The following is a 27,544-nucleotide window of genomic DNA, read 5'->3' on the forward strand; positions in this document are numbered from 1 at the left end:
CCTGCCAGTGCTCAGCCCCACTGCTCGGGGGGAAGAGAGGCCTGTCTTCTCTTCTGATTCTGACGCATTACCCCCCAGCCTCTGCCTGCAGTGACCCCAGGGCTGGCTGCTCCCAATGGCCTGCTAAGGTACCCCAGGGTCAGAGGGACCTGAAAACCAAGGCCATGGGGTCTGGCCCCATTGTTAAAGTCTGGAGTCAAAGAGAAGTTACAGCTCAAGGTGTCGTCCTTGAAAGGGTCTTCCAGAACATCTAGCACCCAAGTGGGCAACTCATGGCTTGCAGAAGAGTTTCCTTTGGCCCGAACAAAATTATTAATTTTTAATGGAAATAGGGCCGTAAATATCTCAACTCGAGCAACTGCACATTTGAAAGGTTTCCCAGATTCTGGCAACAGTGTGCTGGGCCCATGTTGGATGCCCCTGCAGGGAAGCAGCAACCTCAGCTCCCGGACCCCCTCGCCCTGCCTCACCTTTCTGTTCCATACATTGCCCGCCAATCCCTGGGAGTGCTTGACCTTGAGCCCCCAAATTCTGATCCAACTCTTAACTTGGAGGAGAGGGTAAGGACCCATCAGGACGGAAGCACAGGCTGCCTTTGGATCCAGATCGCCGCTGCTCCTGGCGCAGCACTCCGGCCAAAGCAAGGGGGCACTTGAGGGAGGCTGGGGGTCACATGAAAGCCAGCTTTTGTGAGAAGCAAGAATTCCGTTTAATTGGATGTTTATCCATCCCTCCAAACCCTCCCCAAATGGAGAGCCAATCAGCGGCCAGTTCTGACAAGAAGGCCGTGGATGTAACATTCCCAGAGAAAAGTCACAGGAGGGAGCGAAGGGGAAGCGACAGGCCTTGCTGGTGCCGGGAGCAGAGTGCGGACTGCGCCGCCGCGGAGAGTCAGTTCCACAGACCAAAGCGAGAGACAGCGCCGGTACCCGGGGAAGGAGGGCAGGTGCGGTGACTTCCATTTACCCCTAGTTCTTTGGGGATCTTTTCCTCTTGCCAAGGGGAAATGATTTGACAGGCCAGAAAAGCTACATTAAAGACTGTGTCAAACTCAAGCAGGAAGTCAGGGAGGGGACGGAGACCAGCCCCGGGGAGGGGCAAGGTTGGGTGGAAGTAAGAACCTGTAGGCTCAGGGTGTTGCATGACTTCCAGGCCCCTCCCCCTACCCCGGAACCTCTGTTCCCCGGAGCTCTGGCTCCAACAGGGTCCTGCCCACATGTGCCGTTGAACACAGAACCAGTAAATGAATGTGGCAGCCTCTCCTCAAGGTGGGTGGGTGATGAGCACAAATGACCATGTGACTGGCTGCCGTGTTCTTCCTGAAGGTGAGATGCCAAGGCTTAGCTGCTGGGGGTGGCGAGGGGCCCGGGCAACCCCTTCATGTCTCTGTCACAAGCACCTCTGAGCCTTCCCAGCTCCTGGAGCCCCCAGAGGAAGCTGAAAGCCAAGGCCAGAAGGATGGGAGTGTGCCCAGGCCGCAGCCCTGTGCCGTCGCCCCTGCAGGTGCACTCTGGGCTCCAGAGCCCGGCCCGGCACCAGGCTTCCAGGCAGGGCACCTGCCTCTTCCCCCCGGAATCCGTGCTTCAGGAGCCCCTTGCGTCTGAGGGAGGCCTGCGGAAGCCGGCCTGGCAGGTGCGTGGCAGAAGCATGGAGGGAGGTTCTGTCCACTTCTCATTTCTGCTTGGGAAACCAGGGGGTCAGCGGGGGCAAGGGGTCCAGTCTCCAGGAGGCAGCTCCAGACCAGGACAAAGGCAGCAGCCCAGTGGCAACACCAGGCCGGGGTGGCAGAGTGGCTCCCCACGTGGTCAGCTGTCACACATACAGCACGAGTTCTCTGAATGAAGGCCCTGGGGAACGTGGGTGGGGCGGCTGGTGACCAGGGCTTTCCCCAGGCCCCTGTGCGGTCACTACAGCGCAGGGATCCACTTGTTGTCCTCGTTGTAGAGAAAGGACTGTTTTCCAGGGAGCTCCGGGTTGTACGTGGCTGTGGGGAGAGAGAAGGCCATTTACTGGGGTCTCTTTCATTCCGTGGCAGAGCTGGTAAGGCCACTGGGACCCTGTCCCAGCCCCTGTACCACGTGCATGGGGAGACAGACAGAGGAAGGGACCCGCCCAAGGTTAGCCAGCTCTTGACTGGCCAAGGACTTGACCTCTGGCTGCCTACCTTCTGTAACTCCTTTTAACCTCTTTAAAGGAAGAGAATCTACAAAAGATCTTTCCGTGAAATTTGGAGGGGAAAATTATTAAGTAAGGTAATACTCTTAAATAAGCCAGGTGTCAGCTTGGCGGGGTTTTGTTTTGATGTAGTTCAGAAATTTTCAGAAAAGCGGAAGCTGTGACACTGCAGGTTGTCTAGGAAACTAGCAGCTAGGACCACACAGGGCTTGGGAGCCACAACCGGGCCATGCACGGACTCTGTTGATTACTCGGGAAGCTGCTGACAGAGGCACATGGCAGTCCAGGCTGATGTGCACCCAGTGGGAGCCAAGAAGGCAGAGGTCTGCACGTGCTCCAGCCCAGGAGGCCCTCGGGGGAGCCCGCCTAGGCACAGATGATCACAGCAGGAGGTGCTGGCCTGACCTGTGTGCCCGCTGTCAGGCACTGAGCACAGCACAGAAAAGATGCCGAGAGAAAGCTCCTAGGGGACTGGGCCAAACGGGGTCAGACAAGGATCTGTGCAGGTCCCTGGGCCTCCCGAGACCACCCACCGGAGCTCACCACTCCTATGGAGCATGCATACATTGGCTGAGCCAAACCAAGTTCTGCCTGGACTGACCAGATGACCTTAAGGTCAAGCCTCGGCAGTCTTGTTGGCTTGATTAAATTTCCAAGGCCAAAGCTATGAGAATGACTTTCTCCCTGTCCTGTCTACCTTACATTCTACTCACCTGTATGTTTGGAAGGGAAGATGTCTCCCCCACCAGACTGATGCTTCTGGGAGCAAGCAAAGGGCATAAGTCATTTTTGCCTCCCCGGGGGATGGGGCAGAGGGGGCGGGGGGGGGGGGGAAGCGTCGTTCGTGCTCATTGAAAGATTGAATTTAGCAAACCTGGCAGCCCCCTCAGCTCCGCCTTCCTCCTCCCACACCACCTGCCCACCAGCACGCCTGTCAGCCCCCTGTGCCACCAGCTCTAATCAATGTCTGGGGTGGTAAACGGCTCAGGAGCACTACAGACAGCTACACATCGACTGGTGGGCACTGAGACCACCCACCAGAGTGAGTCCCTCATGCTATTGGCCGTTCTCATGAATAGTCCCCAGCTTATTTCAGGACAAACCAGGCACAGAGGGACATGGCCTGCACTCTGCCCTGCCCCTCACCCACTGAGATCCGAGGACACTGTGCTCCCCAAGGCCTTCCCCATCTATAAAGCGACGTGGCCAGATTAGACCAGTGATTTGAACATTTTGAAGAACATGAACTTTTTTTGACAACCTGACAAAAGTGAGGCTCCTTTCCCCAGAAAATGATATTTGCAGGCCTGACCTGTGGTGGCGCAGTGGATAAAGCATCAGCCTGGAAACACTGAGGTTGCCAGTTCAAAACCCTGGGCTTGCCTGGTCAAGGCACATATGGGAGTTGATGCTTCCTGCTCCTCCCCCCTTCTCTCTCTCTCTCTCTCTCTCTCTCTCTCTCTCTCTCTCTCTCTCTCCTCTATAATGAATAAATAAAATCTTAAAAAAAAATGATGTTTGCAGACAATGTCAGAGTCACAGAGCCCCTGGAGCCTTCTCTGAGCCCCTTGATGTTCGCGGTCCTTGGTTATGAGTCCCTGGCCTGAATCATCTCTAAGACAGTGGTTTTCCAGAAAACCCTGCTCTAAGAGCCCTTTCACCTAAAAAAAAACCCCAAAAACCCAAACCTTTCATACTCTGAAAGTATAAGCTGAAAAGTCTTCTAAATCTACTCTAACCCCTATAACCTGTTTGGCAAACAGCCTATAAATTAGTGGCATTTAATGGCCCGGGAATGACAAACAATTCCAGATTCGGATTTTACAATCATTTCAAACAATCCTCTGACCTGGGCCGGGCAGGCCTGGCTGGGTCGGCGCCAGCGTCCACCGGCTGGTGCTGGACACAAACGACGCACTGGAGACGAACTGCTTGCGGGGCCCCGTGTAGTCCACGATCTCGTACTGACCAGGGCCTGGCAGAGGCGGCTTCGGGGGCAGAGGCAGAGGATGGGCAGAGAAGTTCAGGATGGGGTGTCTCCTTCAGGAAAGACAAAATGTGAAGATGTCACTAAAGCAGTCTATTGGGGAAAATGGTAGTTTTAAGACATAGCCAAGACCTGCCCCGCACCAGGCTGTCTACAAGAGGACTGGACATGGCATCGAGAGACCTGTTTCTTCTTGTGGCTCCACTGCTCGTGACCTGGGGGCCCTGGGACCTCAGTTTCCTCATCTGCACAGTGGCCACCATGATAGTTCCTACCTCCTAGGCTTGTTGTCAGGGTTAAAGGAGATGGTGCAACTACAGCACAGACATGGCCCAGCACTCAGTGAGAGCTTAGCACACATCATTGTTGCAGCGATGTTACTGAGCTCATTAGGAAGGGCAGACAGCATTTATCTCCTCGTCACCTCTGCCCGAGGTAGTGCCTGGCCAGAGCTCTATGTAAAGAACGGAGACTTCACATGGGCTCCGTGGGAAGAGCATTGGTGATCTACTTGTGATGTCTGCCACGGCCAGGAATAGAAAGCAGGCATCCCGAATTCCAGGGATTTGCTATCCCAAGACTAGTAGATCTCTAGAGGCTGTTGCAGCATTGATGTTCCAGAATCCTACCGAATGTCTTCCTGTCGTGGTGGGATGTGAGAGTAGAACAATACGAGGTTGGAAATTAAGGGGCCTCGGCATAACACTCACCACTTACATTGCATCGATTGCTTCCAGATCTGTCTCCTCCCCGCACCCACCCCCCACCCAGGAAAGGGAGCCTCTCGTGTCTAGTCCTGAGAGAATAAATGCATGAGAGGTAGAACCCGTACTTCAGCCCTAGCTCTGCCACTAACTCACTCTGTGCCTCAGTCTCCCCAGCTGTAAAATGAGGGCACTGGACATGATGACCTCTGAGGTCCCTTGCAGCTGTGGCAGTCCAGCAAGCCTTGATTCAAAGAGGTGCACTGGGTTGCCCAGGAGATTACGGGGTTGTTATGGGAAACAGGCTGCTCTCCTGGCCATGCAATAGAAGGGCTGCCTACATCTGCCCCAGACCTGAAGCTTCTTCAAAGGTCTCTCACCAAAAAGGAAGAGAAAGTTCTCAGAGCACTGAACGGCCACAGGACTCACCCCAGCTCAGAGCTGTCCCACCAGAACAGAGGAGGGGACTGGGATTCCTGGCCCCTGGACCCCTGGACCTCTGCTGCCTTTTAACCAGTACCTTCTGAAACAGAGGTGTTTTTAAGCTCAGAGAGCAAGTGGGGACCTAGAGAAGTCTTATCCAACCTCCTTATTTTGCTGAAGAAGTTGGTGCCCAGAGAAAGAAAGCAATCCAAAGTGCAGAGCACATCACTGGTCATGCCGGCACCAGAACTCAAGTCTCACATGCCTGACAATTTGGGGAAGGCATTGTGGCAGAGGGGTATTTTTGAGTTTTGAGTCTGAATTCTAGTCATGCCACTCACTGGCTCTGAGACCTCAGACAAGTCCCCCGACCTGTCTACCTGTGGCAAGGTGCAAAAACACCTACTCTTTATTTATTTATTTTTTTTCATTTTTTTTTTTTTTTTTCATTTTTCTGAAGCTGGAAACAGGGAGAGACAGTCAGACAGACTCCCGCATGCGCCCGACCGGGATCCACCCGGCACGCCCACCAGGGGCGACGCTCTGCCCACCAGGGGGCGATGCTCTGCCCATCCTGGGCATCGCCATGTTGCAACCAGAGCCACTCCAGCGCCTGGGGCAGAGGCCAAAGAGCCATCCCCAGCGCCCGGGCCATCTTTGCTCCAATGGAGCCTTGGCTGCGGGAGGGGACGAGAGAGACAGAGAGGAAAGCGCGGCGGAGGGGTGGAGAAGCAAATGGGCGCTTCTCCTGTGTGCCCTGGCCGGGAATCGAACCCGGGTCCTCCGCACGTTAGGCCGACGCTCTACCGCTGAGCCAACCGGCCAGGGCCAACACCTACTCTTTATAAAGGAGTTGATGAATGGAGAAAAGGCATGGAAGGCACCAAACGTAGTGCCATCACATAGTAAGTGCTCAATAAAAGCAGTCATCGTCATTATTACGGTCCCTACAGCACCTCTGCCTGCCGCTTGGTCTCAGAGGAGCAACCAAGCCTCAGGAGTGGGGGGCTAGAGGGCCCCCGCACAGAGTCACCCAGAGGGGGGACACTCACGCTGCCAGGGGAGGCGGCTGGAAGCCACAGGAAACCGTCCCGAGACTCGCAGCTTCTGTTCCCCATGGGCAGGAACTGCTGGCTTTGATGCTTATATTTAGAACCAAGGTGCCCATAGAACAGGGGAAAAAAACATTGCCTCGCCCTCTTCCCTCCAGCCGGCATGGAAGAACAGGTTATAGTGTGTGATCAACCACCTCTCCCCTTGTAAATCAAAGCTGGCTGCTCCTTGTTCTGGCTTAGGTCAGCCCTTCAAAGAACCCCCAGAAATTTGATGAGTCTGTGACTGGCACCTTTGAGAAACAGGCTTGATTCCTGGACATTAGGTCTGAAATGAGCCACCCGTTGTATGAGGCCACCCCACAGCCTAGGTCAGCCCCTAGCCGGTTCTTTGAGAAGACCACGAGGTGTCTCCTTTCCCAACCAGGGCCGGCCTGCAGGAGGCTGAGCAGGCTGGCTCGGTGTCTCAGCAGTCTTGGTGAGAATGGGGGAGAGAGGTCCCTCGCCCTCCACTCCATCAGCGCGCCCAGGAGTGGCTCAGCCCTGTCTACTCAGCCCTCTGGACGTTAGAGAGTGCAACCACGTGTGCGCCTCTGCACCAGGCCCTCTGGGGAGTCCACACTCTTCTGTGCGGAGACACAGACCCTGAATTCCCCTGGCAGCTTGACAGTCCACTGCCAGTGACTAGCATGCTGGTGACAACTTAAGGCAGTACAGCTTTGCACTCAGACTGACTTCCCCTTGAGGAAGTGACTCTCCACTGCCCCAGCCCCCAGCTGTGCATCCTTAGAAAAGCCGTTTTTTGACTCCCCGCGCCTGTTTCTTCTGTAAAACGACGGGTAAGATTACCTGCCGCCCGGGGTTGTCAGGAAAATGAACTAGTGCTTTACTTGCATTATTTTTTTGAAAACATTTACTGTTAGACCAGAGATAAAAACTACATTGAGAAGAGAAAGAGAGAGAGAGAGAGAGAGGCTAATTCCAATGGGGTGAATCCAGAAATCTCCCCTAGAAGAGAGAGCACTTGCCCTAAAAGATAAGCAGAAATTCTGGTAGGAAAAGTGGGGAAGGGGCATTTCCAGCAGAGGAAACAGCAGGGGCGAAAGCTATAGCCCCATGTGACAGGAACTAGGACGCTAGGAGTCAAAGGATCAGCCGCCTGGATTGACTTCAAACCTCAACCCACCCACGATTTCTGGGTTGTTTGCTCGTTTCTGACCATCCAGCCTCACAGACCCCGATGAGAAGCTACAGGAAAAGTTTCCATGTATGGCCTCTCAATCCAGCCTAACCTCCTATGCCGCCACCCTATGCTCCCAGGTTACCTTCCAGAAACACCCAACACCACCCTGTTCAGCAACTCCGTGTCATTGCCCACGCTGTTCCTTCTGCCGAGCACCTGCTTTCCCTGCAAACTCTGATTCAGTCCTCACTTCTCTCCTCCTGCGGCAAAACCTCTCTGGCCACTGCCCTCTCCCCTCCCCTGTCCCCCACTCCCTCCCTGGTGGGGGGCAAGGGCTCTGGAGTCGAATGGACCTGGATTCCACTCCCTGCTCCAGCACCTTGGTGAGTCCGCACTTCATCTGTGGTCTATGTACAGTACTGACCTGCAGGAGAGTTGGGAGCATGACACCAGATCATATCGCTGCAGCTGCCCTCTCCTTACACTCTCTTCTCACCACAGAATATGCAACATACTCTATGCTCCTCACTGGCCTAGCTCTTTACAGGAGGGGGTTGTGTCTGACATTTGCTGAATGGCAGAGAAAAGCAGAGGGGTTGAAGCAAGTAGGAGAGCCCAGACATCTGAAAGACCCCCCACCCCAGACAGTTTTATGATTGTCCAGGGCTGTGTCCTCTGTGTCGTTGGGGTGGGATGGGGGCTTGGCAAATCGCGAAGGTCAGGCTGGATCAAACCAAGGGCAGCCCTCAGTGCTTTGTGACCAGGGTGTTTACAAGCCTCACTGCTCGGTTATAAAAGCCAACTGGGTTCTGCCCCGTGGAAAGAAAACATCTATCAAAGGCTCTGAGTTGGCCACAACTGGATTAACTGTGTTTGTAGCTTCCAATGTGAGCCGTGAGCCGTTTGCAAATCCCCTGAGAACAATGAATGTCTCGGAGGACTCAGCAGGTCACTGGGGGGAAGGCACCCGAGACCCTCCGGACACTCCCAGGCAGATTCACTCTGCCTCGGGGATTCCCAGGGTCTGGAGGGATAAAGGGGCAATTTTTTCTCATCATTAAAGGGCAGCCGATGCCTCTGGGGTGGAATGCAGTATCTGTTTAACAGGGTAGCAGGTGACAGATTACAGCTTGGGAAGAGGCGCCCATATCTAATTGAAAATCCTAGGGGAACTTTAGGTGGGTCTCTCGTAATTAGCCAAATTGAAGTGGGGCCAACAGGCTTGATTTCTCGGCCCTGGCTGTGACAGGACAGCGTGTCGGTGCGAAACCAGTGGCTTAAAACTCCAGGAAGTAGATCAAGGGTTAGAAAGATGTCAGCGGGTGTTTCACGCACGTCCTTGCTGGTGAGCGTGAGTCGAAAGGCAGCAGCTAGGAGGAACTGTTTTGATTTCCAAAAGCCCTTACCCTGACTCACCCTGGTGGACTGAGTCATCACCGTGACGAATACTCAAGACCTGAAGAAGTGGAACCTTGGCTGACACTTCTCTTCCCTTCTAAAGACCCCTGGAAGCCGATAAATCTTCTTAGCTTGGTGTCAGCAAGGTGGCCGTCACAGAGAGACACTGTGACGTGTTCTTCAACTAAGGAACCCAGCAACGGCCGCACTAACAACCTGCCAGCCCTTAGCACAGCATCTGCCCTATTTGGGCCACTCAGGAAACATCAGTCAGGTGTAGAGGACCCTCTTCGATGCATAGCTAAAGCTCCCCGTGTGCCGTGCCTGGTGAGTTCCGTGAGTTACCTTGTTTTACCCTTGCAAGCACCTTGTGACGTGTTTGTTCCAATTCACAGATAATGAATTTGAATTTCTTGGAGAGTTAAATGACCCAACTCTCACCCCCAACTCCCCAGGTTCTCAGTGGGGAAGGCGGAAGGTTATGGGGGGGGGGGTAGCTTCCAGCCTGCGCTTATACCCGCTTTGCTACACTGCCTCTCCAGGACAAGTGACAAGCTCAGGCCCCCTGCGCCTCCTGCACACCCCCAACTTCTCACCTCTCTGGGCTTTGCTTCTGTTAGTTGGTAACATGGGACTGACAACTCCAGGGAGAATGAATATCTACCAGAATCTTCCTACATCCTGAAGAAAGCAGAACCAAAATATCACTGCAAGCTGGAACCCTGCCCCAAAATGGGGAGCCAAGCACTTCCAACCCAAGACACCCTGTCACATGCGTGTTCAGTGCATGTGACAGGAAACTATCCAGACCTTCTCAGGGGCCTGACAATCCCAGCACATCAGCGCCCGGGCAGTCCTGTCCCTCTCCCTCCAGGGACACAGGAGAGCTGACAAGACTCAACTTTAAGAGCTTGGATCTTGGACATTCCCTCCATACGACCCCTTGTTCAAGCCAGAGACCTTGGGCTCAAGCCAGTGACCGTGGGGTCATGTCTATGATCCCACTCTCAAACTGGCGACCCCGCGCTCAAACTGGCGACCCCGCGCTCAAGCCAGTGACCTTGGAGTTTCGAATGTGGGTCCTTAGCATCCCAAGTAGACGTGCTATTCACTGCGCCACCACCTCATCAGGCTTATCTTCTTCTTCTTTTTAAAATGAAATTACAGCTTTATCAGCTTCATCCTTTTCATGTCCATTCAAAAATATCTATTTTGGACCTCTGTTGTGGGGTCCTGGCTGGCTCCGTATTCGCTGCCCCTATACGCCCTCCTGAGCAACATGGCGAGAAGCCGGGGGTCACGGAGTGTCAGAAGTGGAAAGACCTTCCCTCTTTTCACACATGGAGGAATGAAGGCCCAGGGGGTTGCCGAGAGCAACCCCGCACCACGGAGCCGGTTCACACAGATGTTCCGCCACAGAAGCTGGGACAGCACCTACTCACCAAGGCAAACCCGAATTTAAGAGGCACTGGGGCTTAACAGGTTCCTTAACTGCAGGCCTCCTCAGAGCCTTTAATAAGCCCATGCTCACTGCGATGCTCCCAGGGGCCTGTGAGGCCCGGACACCGGCGACATGCCCACCCCCGCGGCACTGCCCTGCGGGAGAGACCACCCTTGGGGCCTTGTGCGGCCCCCGGCCCAGCGTTCTGTGGCAGCCTCCCCTGCCCTGCCCTCGGCTGTTCCCCAGTGAGCCTGGATGACGGTGTGCATGGTGTTCTGTTCGCCTGAGCGGCTCCACAGCCTCCAGGACAGAACCAGAAACCTCCAGAGCCTGCGGACTGACAGGCGCAAAGGCCGTTACAGGAGAAAATTTCAAACCACCCATTCCAACTCCAGCAAAGCCGAGTGACACTTCTCTGGGGAAAGCAGTTCAACACTGAGTATTCTCCCCGCTCCTTTCACCATTTCCTGGTGAAGCTTCCGGATGCAGGCTGGGGGCTTGAGCGGCCATACCAAGTACCAGCTGCTTCCTATCGCCTAATGTGCCTGTAGGATATAGAATAATAGCAGCTGTTAACAGTAATAGCTATTTTTCAAGCACTTTCTCATCTAATCCTCGCAGCACAGAACCTGTGAGATAAGGTTCTTACTGCCACCTAGTAACATGGAAACCGAAGTTCAGAGAGAAGTGTATGCTAGGGACAGAGTTGGGACTCACACTCCGGTCTGCTAACTCCAAAGCCCGTCCCCGTGCCCACTCTGTTTGCTGGCCGGGTAGGGAAAGGCGGCGTGCAGGGCTGCCCTGAGCCACCTGGCGGCAGGAAGTCCCTGATGAGTGGAGAGAGCCTGTTCCTAGAGCGTGTCTCGCCCTAGTCCTGAGCCCCGGCAGCCTGTGGAGGGTAGATGTGCCGCACCTAAGAACCAACGGGCAGAAGAAGCTTACCCTGTCGACTCCCTCTGAGGTCGGGATCCTAAATTGCACTCATCAAGTTCATATCTCGCTCTTCCCCCTCACGTCCCTCTCCTTGCCCTGAGCTGATGGTCAGAGTATGCCCAGTGCCGCTAGCCTCCCTAGGGTGCCCGACTTCTGACCTACTGTGGCTATGAGCCCAGTCACCCGCTCCGAGGTGCCCAGGTGCCTATGCTCTCAGTCCCAGCCCTTCCGGTCAGCCCTCCCAGCAGCCAGTCCTGCCTGGAGAGGACTCTTCAGGGGTGAGGTCTTAGATGGTATTGACCTTAACTGCAGGTAGTTTTAGAAGTTCTAGAACCATCTGAGGAATAAATAAGCCCTTTGAGTTCTTTGCTTCTTGGGTGAAAGTAACATTAAGTGGGTAGGATATTAAAAAGGGTGACACTAATTCCTGTCTTCACTTTTTAAATCTGTGTTAATATTAAGTCACCATTTGCACCTGGTAAACACATGCGAAGGATATGTTTTTTAAATCTGCAAACGACACGATGAGACATGAATCACTCCCACTTTGCAGATGAGGGCATGGGGGCTCAGAGGCGCTAGTCCCGGGCGCAAGGTCACAAAGCATGAAACCAGCAGAGCTGAAGTTTCAATCCAGCAGGTCTGACCAACTTCAAAGTCTAGGCTCTTAACCTGTCAGTACAAAACGATGAGAACTCCACAGCCTCTGTGTGTCCTGCCACCCCAGGGGAGATTTTCTGTTATAAAATAGAAGAAAGTCAGCCCCAGGAGGGTACGTCATCGCGGGGAATGTGGACAGGCCAGGTGGTCCTGAGCCGGACTCTCTGCGGCACCCCAAGTTAGCCGTGTGAACTTTGGCAAATCTCTCAGCCATACTGACGCCAACCTCCCTCCTCCAGGAAGAATAATTCTTACAACAGGGTTATTATGATAACTGAATTAGATGCTAAATTCCTGGTACATAGTAGTTGCTCAATAAATGCATATAACACATAATTATTGAGCACCTACTGTATGTCAACCTGGAGAGCGACCTGGCACAGTGTCCTGACAAGCAGTGATCCCCCTTCCTTTTCTACCCATGTCGGGGTCCTTCCCAGAACCACCTTTCAAGAGAAAAAGCAGAAGGATCAGAACTCACGGGATGAGGGCCTTTTTCGAAATTTTGGTGTGATCATTTGGGTTGTAATAACCGGGTCCCGGGCCTGTTGAGGTCAGTTTAAATTCACGAAGAGTTTTTGATTTAAAACAGGACATTAATATCTTTGGTGACAGCTTCACAAGGGACTCGTTGATATTATAATGTCCTAAACAGAAATTTAAAAAAAAAGAATAAGAAACTCTTCCCAAATAAATAAAAAGCCATTCTTAACACCCAAGAATACATTTAATGGCTACAAGGTGATATCATTCTGAGATGGTCAGATGAAAGGACTGCCTAAAATAACTAAAAATAATACTTACCACTTAGAGAATTCATGCCACATGCATCACACACTTAGCTTATTAATCCTCCCAGCAGCCTCCATTCTGACCACGAGGAATCGGAGACCCAGAGATATTAAGTAATTTGCCCAAAGACATTCATCTCACCGGGTTCTAAGCCCAGCTTCCTCCTCTATACGGTAAGAATAATAATTCTTTCAACAACCGGGTGGTTATATCAGTCCAGTAACATTCCAGACTCCTGGCCCATAATAGTTGTTTTGTAACTATTTTGCAATCAACAAATATTTATTGAACATCTACTGTGTAAGCCCAGGGCCACCTGTCTCTACAGTCCCTGCTTTCCCACTGTGCCCTGTCTCAGGAATCAGTGACAGAATGAAACACATGTGCACACAAAGCTTCAGGGAGGAACAGCATGATCTGAGCTGGGGTGAAGAGGGAGCGGTCTCCCCACTACATGGTCGGCAGCCCTGCCAACGGGTGCAGGCGTTCTGGGGTACGAGCAGCAGTTCCAGGCAAGAGCCTTGAAGATGTCTGCGCACCAGGCTCCCCGCTACTCAGAGGTTAGGAGCGTCATTCGGCATCATGGGGAAGCTTAAGCATGAAGATGTGCACCACGGCAGTCGCTACAATGTGAGAAGGGAGAGCCGTACTGTCTCCAGCCCAGTCTGGTGACATGTTAGCCACGAAGGTGAGAGATACAAAGACCAGAGCCCACACAGCCATGTTCCTGAAAATAAAGGTGCATGGAAAAGCAAAATAAATCCTGAAAGTCTCTATGTGCCGTGCTGACATCTAGGTACAACTGGATATGTCTGAATCAAAAGAGGCGGGCACCCAGGATAGTGGAAATTATTATATTAGCGGTGGCGTTCGGGGTGGGAAAAATATTCCCAATTTTCCGAACACTGTAAAGTTGATTTTGTTTTCAATAAAATTTTATTTTCCATCGCAAAAGTACTGGAAACAACATTATGGTATTTGATCAGCAAGAGTTTACTTAAACGGTCACACCCAGTGATAGGCAGGGGAGCCAGGCGCCTCCTAGAAGCAGGGGACAAATTATCCCTGTGCTGAAGGGCAGTCCGACCACACGGAGCAAGACCCGGAAATATTTTAAATACCTTTGACTTAGCAATTTCACTTTAATTGAAAGAAATAATCTTGATCACAAGTTGTGAACCACAAGGATATTTGCTGCCACTGGATCTGTATTAGTGATCGGTGTATAACAACTTACATTTCCAATAAGAGCACATTTATTTCTAAATTTATGGTACCGCCGGACAATAGAATACTATCTATCCGTTTTTTTAAAAATGATTGTTCTAGGAGGATTTTTAATAATTTGAAAAGATGTTCCCAGTGTATGGTTAAGTTTAAAAAAAAAAAAAAGCGGCTGTCCAGCTAGCAGCATTTATAATATTGATATATATCTCTCATATTGCCTTTGTTTCTTTTTCTCTCTCTCCCTTTTACTCCTATCAAAAAAGATTAGAGCAGTGCTTGATTATAAAATGCTGAAAAGCAGAAGTAGAGGAAAAAGGCATTCGTGTCCCCATGCTCAGGGACAACTAAGGGTAACATTCTGGTTCCTGAGTGTAGAAAGACCTTGTGTCCTGATGTTGAGCTCACGAGGTGGCTTCAGTTCTGTAACCTACGTTTTTCAAGTGACACTTAAATATCCGTATTTCCCTGTGTTCTAATAACCTTGTTTTAAAAAGGAAAAATAGAGGAGGACATTGGTGGTGTGGTTGGTACATGGAAACTTTAGAAAATCCAACCAGAGCCTGACCTGTGGTGGCGCAGTGGATAAAGCATCGACCTGGAAATGCTGAGGCCGCCGGTTCGAAACCCTGGGCTTGCCTGGTCAAGGCACATATGGGAGTTGATGCTTCCAGCTCCTCCCCCCTTCTCTCTCTCTCTCCTCTCTCTCCCTCTCTGTCTCTCTCTCCTCTCTAAAAAAAAAAAAAAAAAAAAAAAATGGTAAAAAAAAAAAAAAAGAAAATCCAACCAGCACATGGAGGGAAGGTGAGCATCCTGTCCTCCTGTCCGGAGCTGAAGGCAGCCCAGGCCCTGCGCCCCTGCGGCAGGGAAGGCAGAGCAGCGGGACGGACGGAGAGCACGGATGCCAGGGAGAGAGAAGCGGACACCAGACGCTACTTCCATTACTTCCAAGGGGTCAGAGCAGAGTGTTTCTGGCAGAGGGACAAGCTCCCCAGGCTCTGGCCCCTGGCAAGTGGAGGTGGGGGAGGAGTCTGCCGCACCAGGCAGGCGTTAAGCCAAATAAGTCTGGATTCAAATCCAATGGGACACTGGGCTAGTCACCTACTTTCTAAGTATCCTTTTCATGTGAAAAATGGACATAAAGTCATATTAATAGCTCACACCTTCTGAGCACGTGATCATGTGCTGGGCAATTGCTTGTGGGGTTTTGAGAGCTGTAAAGCCTCTGGTACACAGTAGGAGTTTAACAGATACTGGTGTCCACCTCCCCCTCCTGTGCTCTGTCATAGGGGCTGGGGACCCCTCAGACCCTCCCAGAGGGAGTGGGCACCTGTGGCTGGCTGCAAGGGTGCCCGTATCCCGAGGCGGAGGCCCGGGGTTCATAGGCGGGCCTCTGGTCAAACCCAGGGATGCCGGCTTTGTTCTCCTGTATAAACAAACAAGGTGGGGCTTTGCCTGGCATGATGCAAGGCAGGGGAGCTTTAGCCGGGCTTAGCCTCCTAATTAGGGCTGGTTTTGTTCTTCAGCTTCAGACTGATCTCAGCTTTAATCTGGATTTGCTGAAATCTGACATGTGCTGCAATTTTATCCACACCCCCTCCGAGAGGCGTGACTGCAGAGGCAGGCCCTCCAGCTCCTCGGGGTCCTGGCTAGCAGCTGCCCCGGGGGTCTTCAGCTCCTGTAGGGCCCATCTAACAGAATGAGTGCTCCCGGAGTGCAGACCTCTCTGGGGACTTTTCACCATGGCTGGAAGGCCGGGGAGGAGGTCTGAGGGCCCAGGAGGGGCACAGCCCGATGGGGAAAACGCTTGCAAGCAATTTTGTGTTCCTGAATCCTGGCGATTTCAGAGGTCACAGTGGAATAGCAGGGTAACAGACTCCTCTGTCAGAGACCTCTGGGCTTAGGTCTGCTGTGTGACACTGGGCACGTCACTTCAGATCTCTGGGCCTCCATTTCCTCACCTGAATCAAGGGCTAGGGGCATGGACCTGTGAGGACAGATGTGTGCAGAATGTAGGGAAAATATATACTTAGCAGGGAGTGGGCACTCAGGAATCGGAGCTGTCCTCCATGGCTTGATGACTAGATGACAAGTAGCCTCCAGGCAGAGGAGGATAGGAACACTGCGGCTCAGTGTCAGGACACTGTGTCGTGCACCCTCGGTGTTCTGTGATGGTGGCCGGGGCATGGCAACGTCCGCACTTCTGCGGTGAGGAGCCACTTCCCTACCTGGCTGCCCACAGCAAGTGTGCCCTGTCATAAAAGGCTTCTTTGGGGACATTTCCAGAGCCAGCCCTTCTTCCCAGAAGGGGAACAGCTGGTCTTTTCCTCCCCCCTTCTCCTCTTTTTCAACACCTGCCTCCGCCCACACCTCCCCAAAGCCTAACTCCTTCCAGAGCCTCCCCGTGAAGGAAAGGGTGCCCTCAGATCAGATCTGGACGGAAACCCTCACGTCAAAGCCAGTACAAGGTGACTGCTTACCGGGGGCAGGTCCTCCAGCAACGGTGACATATCCTTTCTGGGTTTTGGACACAAACCCGGCTCGAGCGCTGACATTGTTTTTCTGTCTGCAGCAAGAGACTGAGGCCTGGGAGGGAAAATAAACCAGCCCGGTGGGCCCAGTGCCTTTTCTTTTTTTAAAAAATATTAAATCTACTGGAGGGACACTGGTTAGCATAATTACACAAGTTGCAGGTACCCAATTCTATAACCCATCTCTGTGCACCGTGTTGTGTTCACCCCTCCCCAAGTCAAGTCTTCATTCATCACCATTAATCCCCCACACCCTTCTCCACCTCCGCCCCTGGCAATCACCATGCCGCTGTCTGTGTCCCTGAGCTTCTCTCTCTCTTTTTTTTTTTTGTTCTTTTTTGCTCAATTCCTCCACCCCTCTCATCCAGCTGCCACCCCTGACAGCTGTCAGCCTGCTCTCTATCTATGAGTCTGTCTCTTATTTTTCTTTTTAGTTCATTTTCTTCATTAGATTCCACATGTGAGTGAAATCATATGATACTTTTCTTTCTCTGACTTAGTATAATGCTCTCCAGGTCCATACATACTGTCTCAAGAGGTAAGGTTTCCAGGACTCAATTACAACATAACACATGCCTGGGGCACCCAGCTCAGGTGATCAAGGAAACTGCACCACTGAACCCAACAGAACACCTACTGTGCATAAGGCCACCCCACTAAGACTGGAACTCATAGCAGATCTCTAATATACAGAAACAATCACAAAGAGGCAGCCAAAATGAGGAGGAAAAGGAACAGGCCCCAAATGACAGAACAAAAAAAATCTCCAGAAAAAGACCTAAATGAAATGGAGATAAGCAATTTATCAGATATAAAGTTTAAAGTAGCCTGACCAGGCGGTGGCACAGTGGATACAGCATGGAACTGGGAAGCAGAGGACCCAGGTTGGAAACCCCGAGGTCGCTGGCTTGAGTGCGGGCTCATCTGGCTGAGCATGGGCTCACCAGCTTGAGCATAAGATCGATGGCTTGAGCATGGGATCAAAGATATGACCCCCAGGGTTGCTGGCTTGAGCCCAAGCTCGCTGGCTTGAGCAAGGGGTCACTCGCTCTGCTGTACCCCCCCAGTCAAGGCACATATGAAAAAGCAATCAATAAACAACTAAAGAGACTAAGGAGCTGCAATGAAAAATTGATGCTTCTCATCTCTCTCCCTTCCTATCTGTCTGTCCTTATCTGTTCCTCTCTCTGTCTCTCTCTCTGTTTCACCAAAAAAAAAAAAAAAGTTCAAAGTAATGGTTATACGGATGCTCAAGGAACAAAGTAAGAACTTCAGCAGAGATGGCAAGCATAAAGACGGGCATATGCAGCCTTCTCTGTCTCTGTATTTGGCATCTCACTTGGATAAGTATCACATTTAGGTGCAAAATCAAATTCAAAATTTTCCTCAGAAAATGAACTGATGTGAGTGGAAAAGCTCACACTGATGGTGCCGTCACCCCAGCTGGGGCAGTCTGTGAGTTCGGGATTAAGAGCAAGTGTCTGGCACAGAGGGACCGTGTGCCCAAGAGACAGCCTGCAGACCTGGCTCTGGGCTCACTTGTGCTGTACACAGGGCTGGTGATCCTGCACAAGTGATTTACTTTCTCTGAACTTGAGCCGCCTCATCTGTATTATAGCTCAGATAATCCCTGCCCCACCTGAGAGGGTGTTGTTCAGGTGGGAGAAGGGGCAGGAGGTTGACGAAAACCCTCTATAGCAAAGTGTTTTTAAAAAAACAATGTAAACGCTCCTTGTGCGAATTATTTTTATTTTACTATGGTTTTTATTCTCTTCAGAACACTCAGTCCTACACATCCCCACCTGATTCCTCACTGTTCAAACAGTCCTTCTAGAAAAACAGGCAGTGGGGCGTAAAAAGAAATCATGTACTTTAGGATTACAATCAGAGTTGTAAGCACTCTTTTGTCTTGATTTTTCTGAACTGACCAGAAATTAAGAATTTTTGGTCGATCCACACAACATACATTTGAGAATGTCCAGTGTGTTCTGAACTCTAAAAATAACAGAGAAGGAAAAAAAAAAAAAACAACCCTGAGATCGTTCTTATGTTACAAGTGAATCATAAATATTTTAAATGCCAATTTGCAGTCAGTCAGTCTCTTATGTTCATGAGATAAAAGTTGCCATAAAAATTGTCCCCGCGATGGCTGGGAATATTTACCGAATGAGAGAAAATATTTGCTGGGGCCAGGATGGTTTGATTTTTCTGTGATACTCCTTTGTCAGAAAAATGTTTCTCAAGAAATGCAGATGGCATTTTGATTTCGTGTTGACAAAGGTGGAGGAATTTAGCTTTTCCCAGGGCCCTAATGGTCGGGCTGCCTGCAGAGACAGCAAACAAAACGATCAGATGGAGCAGGCTAATTGCCGGACCCGGGAGAGGAGCCCGGTGGGGCGGCCGAGCAGGCAGAGAGGAAGTAATAACACGGAGCCCGGGAAAGGGAGTCGCATGGAGAAGTGGGGGGCCGTGGTGAGCAGAGGCTGAGGGAGGCCTGGGCAGGCCTCGTGCGCACTGTGGCTAACAGGATTATTGCACTTCTGCTCCCCGCCGGTTGACTCAGCCATTGTGTCCGGGTCTGAAAAAAGCCACCTGTAGACAAAACAGTCCCGCAGCTTTCTTCCTCACCCAGACAGAAAAGCAACTGAAAGGAGGGCATTTTTGTACACGCTGCATGTGTGTCATTGGACAATTTCAGCATTATACGAGGGAAACAGTCTGCTCCACGGGCAGGTTAGAAGAGAATAAAGCTAATTTATTGTATTGCATGGGGGGTGGGGGGCATCCCAGCTCTAGCTGAGTAGAACATGCACACTTACCGTGGACAGCATAACCCTAGTCCTGGAAGGAGGGACCGAGGGAGGAAGGGAATGGGAACGAAACTGCCCTGGTGTTTGAACGTGCTTTGCTTTGGGGAGCAGAATTTTAAGGGACTTCCACTTTCTAGGTCATGGCTTTCTGTAATGCTTGAATATATTTTAGGATGAGATGTATTGCTTTCAGAGCCAAATAAGACAATAATGAACCAAAAACATGCACCTACAATTGATCTAGTGGCCGAGGGACAGAGCTCTGACTTGAGAAATGATCTTTTCTAGATTAAGAACTGTAGAGCAGTTATGGTGGACTTGTTCCTTTGATGTCATCAACATTTATGGCATGTTTACTGAATGCCAGGACCCGTGCTGGGCACTAGGGACAGAAGCTGAAGGAAGGAGAACCCGGCATGCTGGAGAGGCAGACACGTGACACACGACCTACCTCTGTGAGGAACGCAGGAGGCGCAATGACCAAGGACCTTCGTTCTCACTATCTTGGGCCAGGCCTCGACCTCTCCTGTTAGCTTAACAGCTTCCTAACCAGCTTTCCAAAATCCACTCTTAGCCCACACGGCAGTCATACAGCTGCCTGAGGGAGCCTCTTTAAAAAGTACATCAGATAACATCACCCAACACCTCCCCTCCTGCTAAAAGGCTTCCCAGGACACAGAGAACAAAATTCAAGCTCCCTCCCAGGGTCTCCAGAGCCCTGACAAACCAATCCCTGACCACCTCCTCACTTCATGCCCTCCCTTCCTAGTTAATGCTACTCTAACTACCTTCTTGTAGGTCCCCCCCTACCCACCCCGGGCTAAGCTGTTTCCTGTCCCAGCACCTTTGCATATGCTGTTCCTCCCACGCTGGCTCTTCCTTCAATCCTTGGGTCTCAGCCTCAGAGCCTTCTCTGACCACCCAGTGTAAACAGCATGTCACGGCCCACCTCACACATATTCTCTCTTCCTCAGGGTCCACTGTTTCTCTCTCTCCAGGCTGGCCAGTTTGTAATTATTGTTTGCCTGTTTACTAGTTCTTGTCTTGAGTTCCCCACTGGCATCTGAGCTGTGTCACTGGTCTGGCATAGAGTAGCCACAGGACCCATGGAGGGAAGCCCAGCAGGGCTGGAACATGGTGACTGATCACTCTCCAGCTCCATACCTCCGCTATCTGCCTGTGCTCACTGATGTATAAATGGTCCCTTCGAGCTGGGTGGCTTTGGGCAAGATCCTTTACCTCTCTGAGCATCAGTTTCCTCTTCTGTAAATTGAGAATAAGATAACCCACTTCATGAATTCTTATGAATGTTAAATGAGATGAATGCATAACTCTTAGAACAGCACAGAGGCCATGAAAAATGCTTCATCATCGTCATCATCATCATCATTTTCAGGCTCTGATGACCCCAGGGAAAGACTATTTAGAGTTGTGCCATCCAATACAGTAGTCACTGGCCACATGTGGCTCTTGGGCCCTAGAAACATGGCTGGTCCCAATTAAGATGTTCTGCCATATGGTGTCAGTGGGTCCTGGACTTACCAGAGTGGTCACTCCGTAAATTATATAAATATCTAATCACTGTGTTGTATACCTGCAACTAATATAATATTGTATGTCAAATATAATTAAAAGTAAATATTTTTTAAAATATTTGAAATATTTTTAAAATATGTACATCGAATATAAAATATCCACTGGATTTGAAAGACCTAGCATGCTGGAAAGAATGTAAAACATCTAATCAATCATTTTCATTCATTAGATGTAATATTTTGAATATACTGGGTTACATAGAATATATTATTAAAATTAATTTCACCTGTTCCTTTTTTACTTTTAAATGTGGCTACCAGGAAAACTTAAATGACATCTGTGGCTCCCATTATGTTTCTATTGGACAGTGCTGACCGAGCAGGCACTGATATTATGTTGAGCAAGTTATAATTGATTGGATCAGTCACAGAAGGTGGGCAGAATCTCTGTAGTCAGAAAAATAAATATTTATAAATATTATAAAAGAAAAGGGAAATTAAAAATATCTATGACCAAAATGTTTTGAAATATGGCATAACAATATTAATGCCTTATGTACAATTCATGCCTTATGTATTTCAGAGTATTTTCACATTTATTGTCTCACTTTCTTCTTATAACAACCCCGTAGGGCAAGTATAACTAATTCTGCTTTTCAACTGAGGCTCAGGAGGTTACATGTCTTCCCCAAAGACAGCTCTGCCCGTCTCCATGGACTGTGGAGTCCTTGTATCCCAGGTGCTGGCTAAGCCGTCAGCATAGATCAGCTCACTTACCATCTGCACTGACACTATGAACTAGATACATATCCCCATTTTACGATGAATAAACTGTGTCCTGAAAGGTTAAGGGACTTGCCCAACGCCACACAGTTAGAAAGCAGCAGAGTCAAGATTTGAACTTGACTCCATTTCCTAACCATTAATTATATCATTCTGCCTCGGTGACTACAAAGTAATCATAATTGGCAGAGCTCTACTCTTAGAAAACTGATTTTCTGATATGGAAAGATAGACATTAATGTTCTCTATAAGAACCTAAAAATTAAATGACTAGTGTCTGCAGACAAAGTGGTAAATGATACACTCACTGTTAGAGATGAGAAACACTGTCCCAGAAAGGTCACATAATAAGAGTGACTAGAGTAAGTATTTCCCAGGGCCAGTGTCTTCCCATGCTCCATACTGGCCTCCTCGTTGCCCACACTTTTCTCTGGGTTCTGCAATTCCGCACAAGAGTCCTGCACAGCCTTATATACCCATTGAGTACCCAACAAATGCTAACTGGTCTACCGATTGCGTTAAAATACTATTATTTCACAAAGCTCCCCTTCCTTTCTTTCATTTTAGTAAACCATTCATTCAGTATATATTTAGCAAACATATGCAATATTCTTACATCGTAATGGTTTGGTGCAGGAGTTTCAAATTTGAGAACTTTCGCAAAGCTTGGCAACTGAAACATGCTGGAACAGGAATTACTGAAGTCTTTCTTTGACACAAGATGTGATGGGATAGTGTATGCATTCGCTGCAGGATATTTGGAAAGGATGGTCGCCATTCGGGCACGCTGGGAGGAGAAAGCCAAAGGAATCAGCACTGTCACATCATCTGTGGCTCCAAAGGACATATGTTAAAGACATGGTGCCCAACAACAGGTCTAAAAGCACGTTACAAAAGGTGAAGCGCGAGGGAGAAACAACAATAAACTGACCTCAGGCTTTGAGGATTCGCTCTCAGAAAGCACAAGTTCAGACCTGATTTACCTTCTGTAAACTAACTCAAATTACTCATCTTATGTTTGGGACTTGGCGAAAATAATTTTCCCATAAATGCATTTTCACCCAATCCTGTTTTAAGCCATTTACACTTGACTCACCATCAGCTGGTGGGTAATTATATGATGGAAGCTTTAGACTTTCTTCTTCCAACCTAGGCTTTCCTTCTACTTCTACGCAAAAGGAAACATCAGATCTTATTTCTAAGGTTCAGTAATCTGAATTGCTTAAAGAACAAGTTTGCTTCTAACCGTCTTCTGGGGGGCAAGGCTCCATAGAGCTTCCTGTCCACCCCCACCCCCTATCTCCCACCTAATTACTGATTTCATAAAACCTTACACTATTTTTGTTGTTTCAACAGAACTAATTCTACTTCTTCCAGGAAGCCTTGATAAACTATTTTTAGTTAAAAAAAAAAAAAAAAAGCAGAATCAATGTTTGCCAAATGAAAAGGGACAAAAGCCATAGAAACTAGGTGATAACATCACTTTACCCTGGGACAGTATGGCAAGTATTGGAGTCTGATAAAACCAAACATTTCTCATTATTTTATGGTTAAAAGCTTGGGAACCGTGCCCTGGGTTTCCTCATCTTGATAGGGGTCACTGACTCTACCAGTACAGAAAGTGGGGAGTCCATGGGAATGCACGCGTGCCTCCCCCAACACCTCCTTCTGTGCTTGGTGGCAATGGCTCTCAGCACTTGGTCTGTGGACCACCATGATATACGGCTGGATGGGCCACCAGAAGCAGGAGTGTGGAGTGTTCTTGTCCAGAGCCTCAGCTGTTCAGAGTCTAAGCTGGGTTTGAGTCCCACCTCTGCCTTCTCCAACCTGTACAGACTCACTGATCTTCCTAGAAGTAAGGTCACCCCAGCCTTGTACTCCATTCGCCTTTGCGTTTGGGGCGAAAGGTAACGGAGCTCTTTTCATGGGTTGTTGCATTTTCTCCTCACGGCAACCGTGGGGAGAGGATATTATGATTATCCTCAGCTTACACCTGAGGAAACAGAACTTCCTCAGCTAGTTAAGTGGTGGAACCAGCATCTCACCCAGGCGGGCTGCCTCCACTGTACGATCTAGACCAGCTGGCCAATTCTGAAGAGGGGTGGGTCAAGGCGAGCAATAGCCATACGTGCGGTCACTTCCAAGGTGAGCAGCAGATAAGTGACTGTGGGAGGTTTTAGTTCAAGAAGAATCACTACCCTAAATCTCCCCTGCCCGGTGATTTAAGTTCACCTTTACCCTTTCCTTTTAACTTCATGGAAGAAGGGTGGTGAGGTCATACCTTCCTCAGTGGTGCCATTTGAATCAACCAACAGAGTGGGCAACCATGTTTTTCTAAAGCATCATTTCCCAATGTGTGTTTCCTGGCACACCAGCTCTATAGATCAGGCTGTGCTGGTGGTGGTGGCAGTTGGGAGGGAGCTTCAGAGGCAAATAAATTTGCCAAGTGTCACACCATGTTCCCATTTTAAAGGTTCATAACACCATTGGCATGTTAAATGCTCTGAGACAGTCTAATATAAAGAAACCTATCCAGACTTTCTTAAATTTATTGGACCATAGAATCCTTTTGGCCTAGAAAACCTACTCACATTCATTTTGGGGAAGACTGTTCTAAAAAGGTCCAATCAGAGGCCGTGTTTCCTAAAGCATTGTAATAGGATTTGTTTCAGAGGACAGCCGCAGTAGCATTCAGTCACCACCGCTCCCTGCCCCTTGGCTTTTTTTTAATTGCCAGGCCTGTTGTCTCCAACCTGGCCACACACTGGCACTTTGAACATCTCCCCAGCACATACTAACTTTTCCAGAACCACTCCTGTCACCATGCAAATACAGGAAGCCCATCAAAGTCTCCTCCCACCTGCCTCAAAGTCCTGTGAATAATTCTGGAACGAAGATTTGGAATACATTAACGAAGCTCTTATATAATTTGGACTTAGAGAGATGACAGGTCCTCTCAAAAGGCTGGGTGTAGTTGTTGCAGTAGTCATCAGGAAGTGTCTCAAATTGATGGAGCCAGAGCTTTTCGGTTGGCCTTGCCCACAGCCACCCTCCTTCCTCCTGGTCATAGCAGTGTCAAGAAGGCAGGTCTTCTCGGTGGAGGGCTACTCTGGCTCCCTCAGCCTTCCATTTCAGATATGGAGGAGGGGCTAAAGGTGAAAGTCATAGCAGAGGGGTGGAGGCATGCAAGTCACATGCAATACAGAAAGGAACCAAGTCAAGATGTGGGGCATCTCCTGACAGATCTCCATCATCCACGTAAGGCCCCGCCCACGGATATAGGAACACAAGTGTTTATAAACAAAAAGATAAATTCTCATATCCATCAAGGAGGGGAATGGAAGCCTGAATAACTCAATGTCTGCCTTATTTGGGATTTGGACTGAATTTTTAAAAGACCTGAAAGGGGCCCTGGCCGGTTGGCTCAGTGGTGGAGCATCGGCCTGGCGTGTGGAGGTCCTGGGTTCAATTCCCGGCCAGGGCACACAGGAGAGGCGCCTATCTGCTTCTCCACCCCTCCCCCTCTCCTTCCTCTCTGTCTCTCTTCCCCTCCCGCAGCCGAGGCTCCATTGGAGCGGGGATGGCCCGGGCGCTGCCCCAGGCGCTAGAGTGGCTCTGGTCGCAGTGGAGCAACGCCCTGGAGGGGCGGAGCATCGCCCCCTGGTGGGCGTGCCGGGTGGATCCCGGTTGGGCGCATGTGGGAGTCTGTCTGACTGTCTCTCCCCGTTTCCAGCTTCAGAAAAAGAAGAGAGAGAGAAAAAAAAAAAAAAAAACACCTGAAAGACCTGATTCAATTCTGTAATATTCAGATCTTCACTTGGGCCCCTCCTCCTCCAGACAGTGCAGCCTGGTCCTTTGGGAAGTTCCTACACTTAGAGCCCAGCCCAGAATCAATCTTGTGGGAAGAGGGAGGGCTTTGATCCAGCCCCTTCTGGGGCACCGAGTAGAAATGGGCAGCGCCACTGTTTGGCAAAGCAGTTCACAGAGAGAAAACCTAGGTGTTGCAGGAAGTACTGTTTGTGACTCAGGTGGTAACAATCATAACATGTAGCATGTTTACAATGCTCTGCAGTTTCAAAGGGTTTTTCACTCATTGCAACGTTAACGTGCCTAGCGCCTCCAGGGAGTCTCCGCTTTATGAGGCAACTGGAACACGGGAGGGTGACGTGCTGGAGGTCATTTCGGGAGCCCACAGCTGAGTCAGGATTAGGTCTTAAGCCTCGTCTTCTGTGCCAGGACATTGTGAGAAAATGCGCTTCTTACGCTGATTGCTTTGGAGTCTCCTTCCTCGCCGGGCTTGGGGCAGAAAGCAAGGTGGAGGCGTGGTTGGTCTGTGAACTCACTGGGGGCAAAGTGACCTCAAAGTCTGTGCTAATGGAGAGTTAGTTCGGAATCAGTCTGCTCCCTGAGTATGCAACTCAGCCAAACTCGGATTCCAGCAAGCGGCCGCATTCAGGGCGTGTTAAATGGTCTCTTTGTGTGACGGTTTTGTTTTTGTTTTTTTAAGTCAATTCCAATGTCAGGCATCATAATACATTTTTGCAAGAGATTATTATAACTTTTAAAGGGACAGGTGGCATATGTGTTTTGTTAATGTTCCAGTCGGGGTTTGCTTTCTTACTTTTTTATCTCTTACTCGAGTTTGACCCTTTTCCCTTGCAATATCTATTTTTTTTTCTTGCCAATTTATAAATATTCAGACAAAAACTATCTTTGCCCAAACCCGGTCAGGGACATTGGCACTTCATACAGTTACTTGACTGGCATAGTCCTCTACAACGATGAAGAGGCACGTCCTAGAAAGAAGTGAAATGGGGGGGGGGGAGTGCAGCACTACATTTCAGGCCTGCTGCTTGCTTTCTTTTTGGTCCCATCAGATTTCTCAATAAATTGAGTAACCCAAATAGACTGAGCAGTGTAAAACATCATATTAGGGCAAGATGTATAAGGTCTACCGGAAAGTTCTGTCCGTTTTTAGAATTTAAAAAAAAATACAAATTTTTCTTACCATCAATAAACTTTATTAAATAATATAATTGCCATTATTATTAATGATTTCTTGGCAGCGTGAGGGCAATTTGTATATCCCATTTTGAAAAATGTTTTATCTTTTGATGCGAAAAATTGAACCAGTCCTTATTTGATATCTTCTTCATTTTTGAATATTTTTCCCTTCAAAATATTTTGTAAGGACAAAAACAAGTGATAGTCGGAGGGTGCTAAGTCCGGGCAATATGATGGATGCGACAGACATGCTTCTGTAGCATTTCTTCCTTGTTGAAATTCATAAAAATTACAGTGGTGTAAATGAACTTTATCAGTAGCCATGGGTACACTATCGCTTCACACATAAGACTAACGTGAATCAACTTTGTTTTAGTTAATTTGCTACATCAGTATGTATACATTAAGTAATAAAAATAGAGAGGCACACATGTGCCAAATGACCATGTGCTTACGTGTCGAAACTTGTTGTGATAGAAATGGACAGAACTTTCCGGTAGACCTTATATAATAATCACTTCTTCCTGGTATGCCTAAAAGTCTCAGCAAGACATTTGCTTAGTCCCTCCACTCCATGATGACAAAATTGGTTTTGGGTGGTCAGGATCTGAATAGACTTCTAGCTTCCCTTCCCACTCTGGCGACATGCAGCCATGGGGGGGGGGGGGCGGATTAAAGGCACCGGCTCCAATTTACCTGCATGAAACTTGAGGAGGAGGCAGTTCCCCTCCTCATTAGAAACACAGGCCTCCAGAAAGAAGGGACCGGATGTCTAATACATATATGATTATGCAGCAAATGAAGGAAATTACTGATCACTAAGGCCCATATTCAAGAGAAAGGGTTCTCACCATAGAGGGGAAAGTGCACGTCCCTTTCTTAGACAGTGAGACACTGTTGGACACTGGA

At 49.5% G+C, this 27,544-nt stretch overlaps 1 protein-coding gene and 1 non-coding gene across 2 annotated transcripts; both read right to left on the bottom strand.

The window, feature by feature from the left end:
- Nucleotides 1-447: 447 nt before the first annotated feature.
- On the bottom strand, nt 448-27,544 carry STPG1 (sperm tail PG-rich repeat containing 1). Its single transcript, XM_066372053.1, has 6 exons — nt 27,487-27,544; nt 22,248-22,418; nt 16,453-16,558; nt 12,438-12,603; nt 4,025-4,215; nt 448-1,984 (listed from the first exon to the last, which is right to left on the bottom strand). Exons 1-6 carry the CDS (start codon nt 27,487-27,489, stop codon nt 1,908-1,910), a joined length of 714 nt encoding a protein of 237 aa, XP_066228150.1. The 5' UTR covers nt 27,490-27,544; the 3' UTR covers nt 448-1,907.
- Nucleotides 6,043-6,118, bottom strand: TRNAV-AAC (transfer RNA valine (anticodon AAC)). The gene has a single exon. It is a non-coding gene; the product is annotated as a tRNA-Val (tRNA).

This window comes from Saccopteryx leptura, chromosome 3, assembly GCF_036850995.1.
Source record: "Saccopteryx leptura isolate mSacLep1 chromosome 3, mSacLep1_pri_phased_curated, whole genome shotgun sequence".
Classification (NCBI taxonomy): domain Eukaryota; kingdom Metazoa; phylum Chordata; class Mammalia; order Chiroptera; family Emballonuridae; genus Saccopteryx; species Saccopteryx leptura.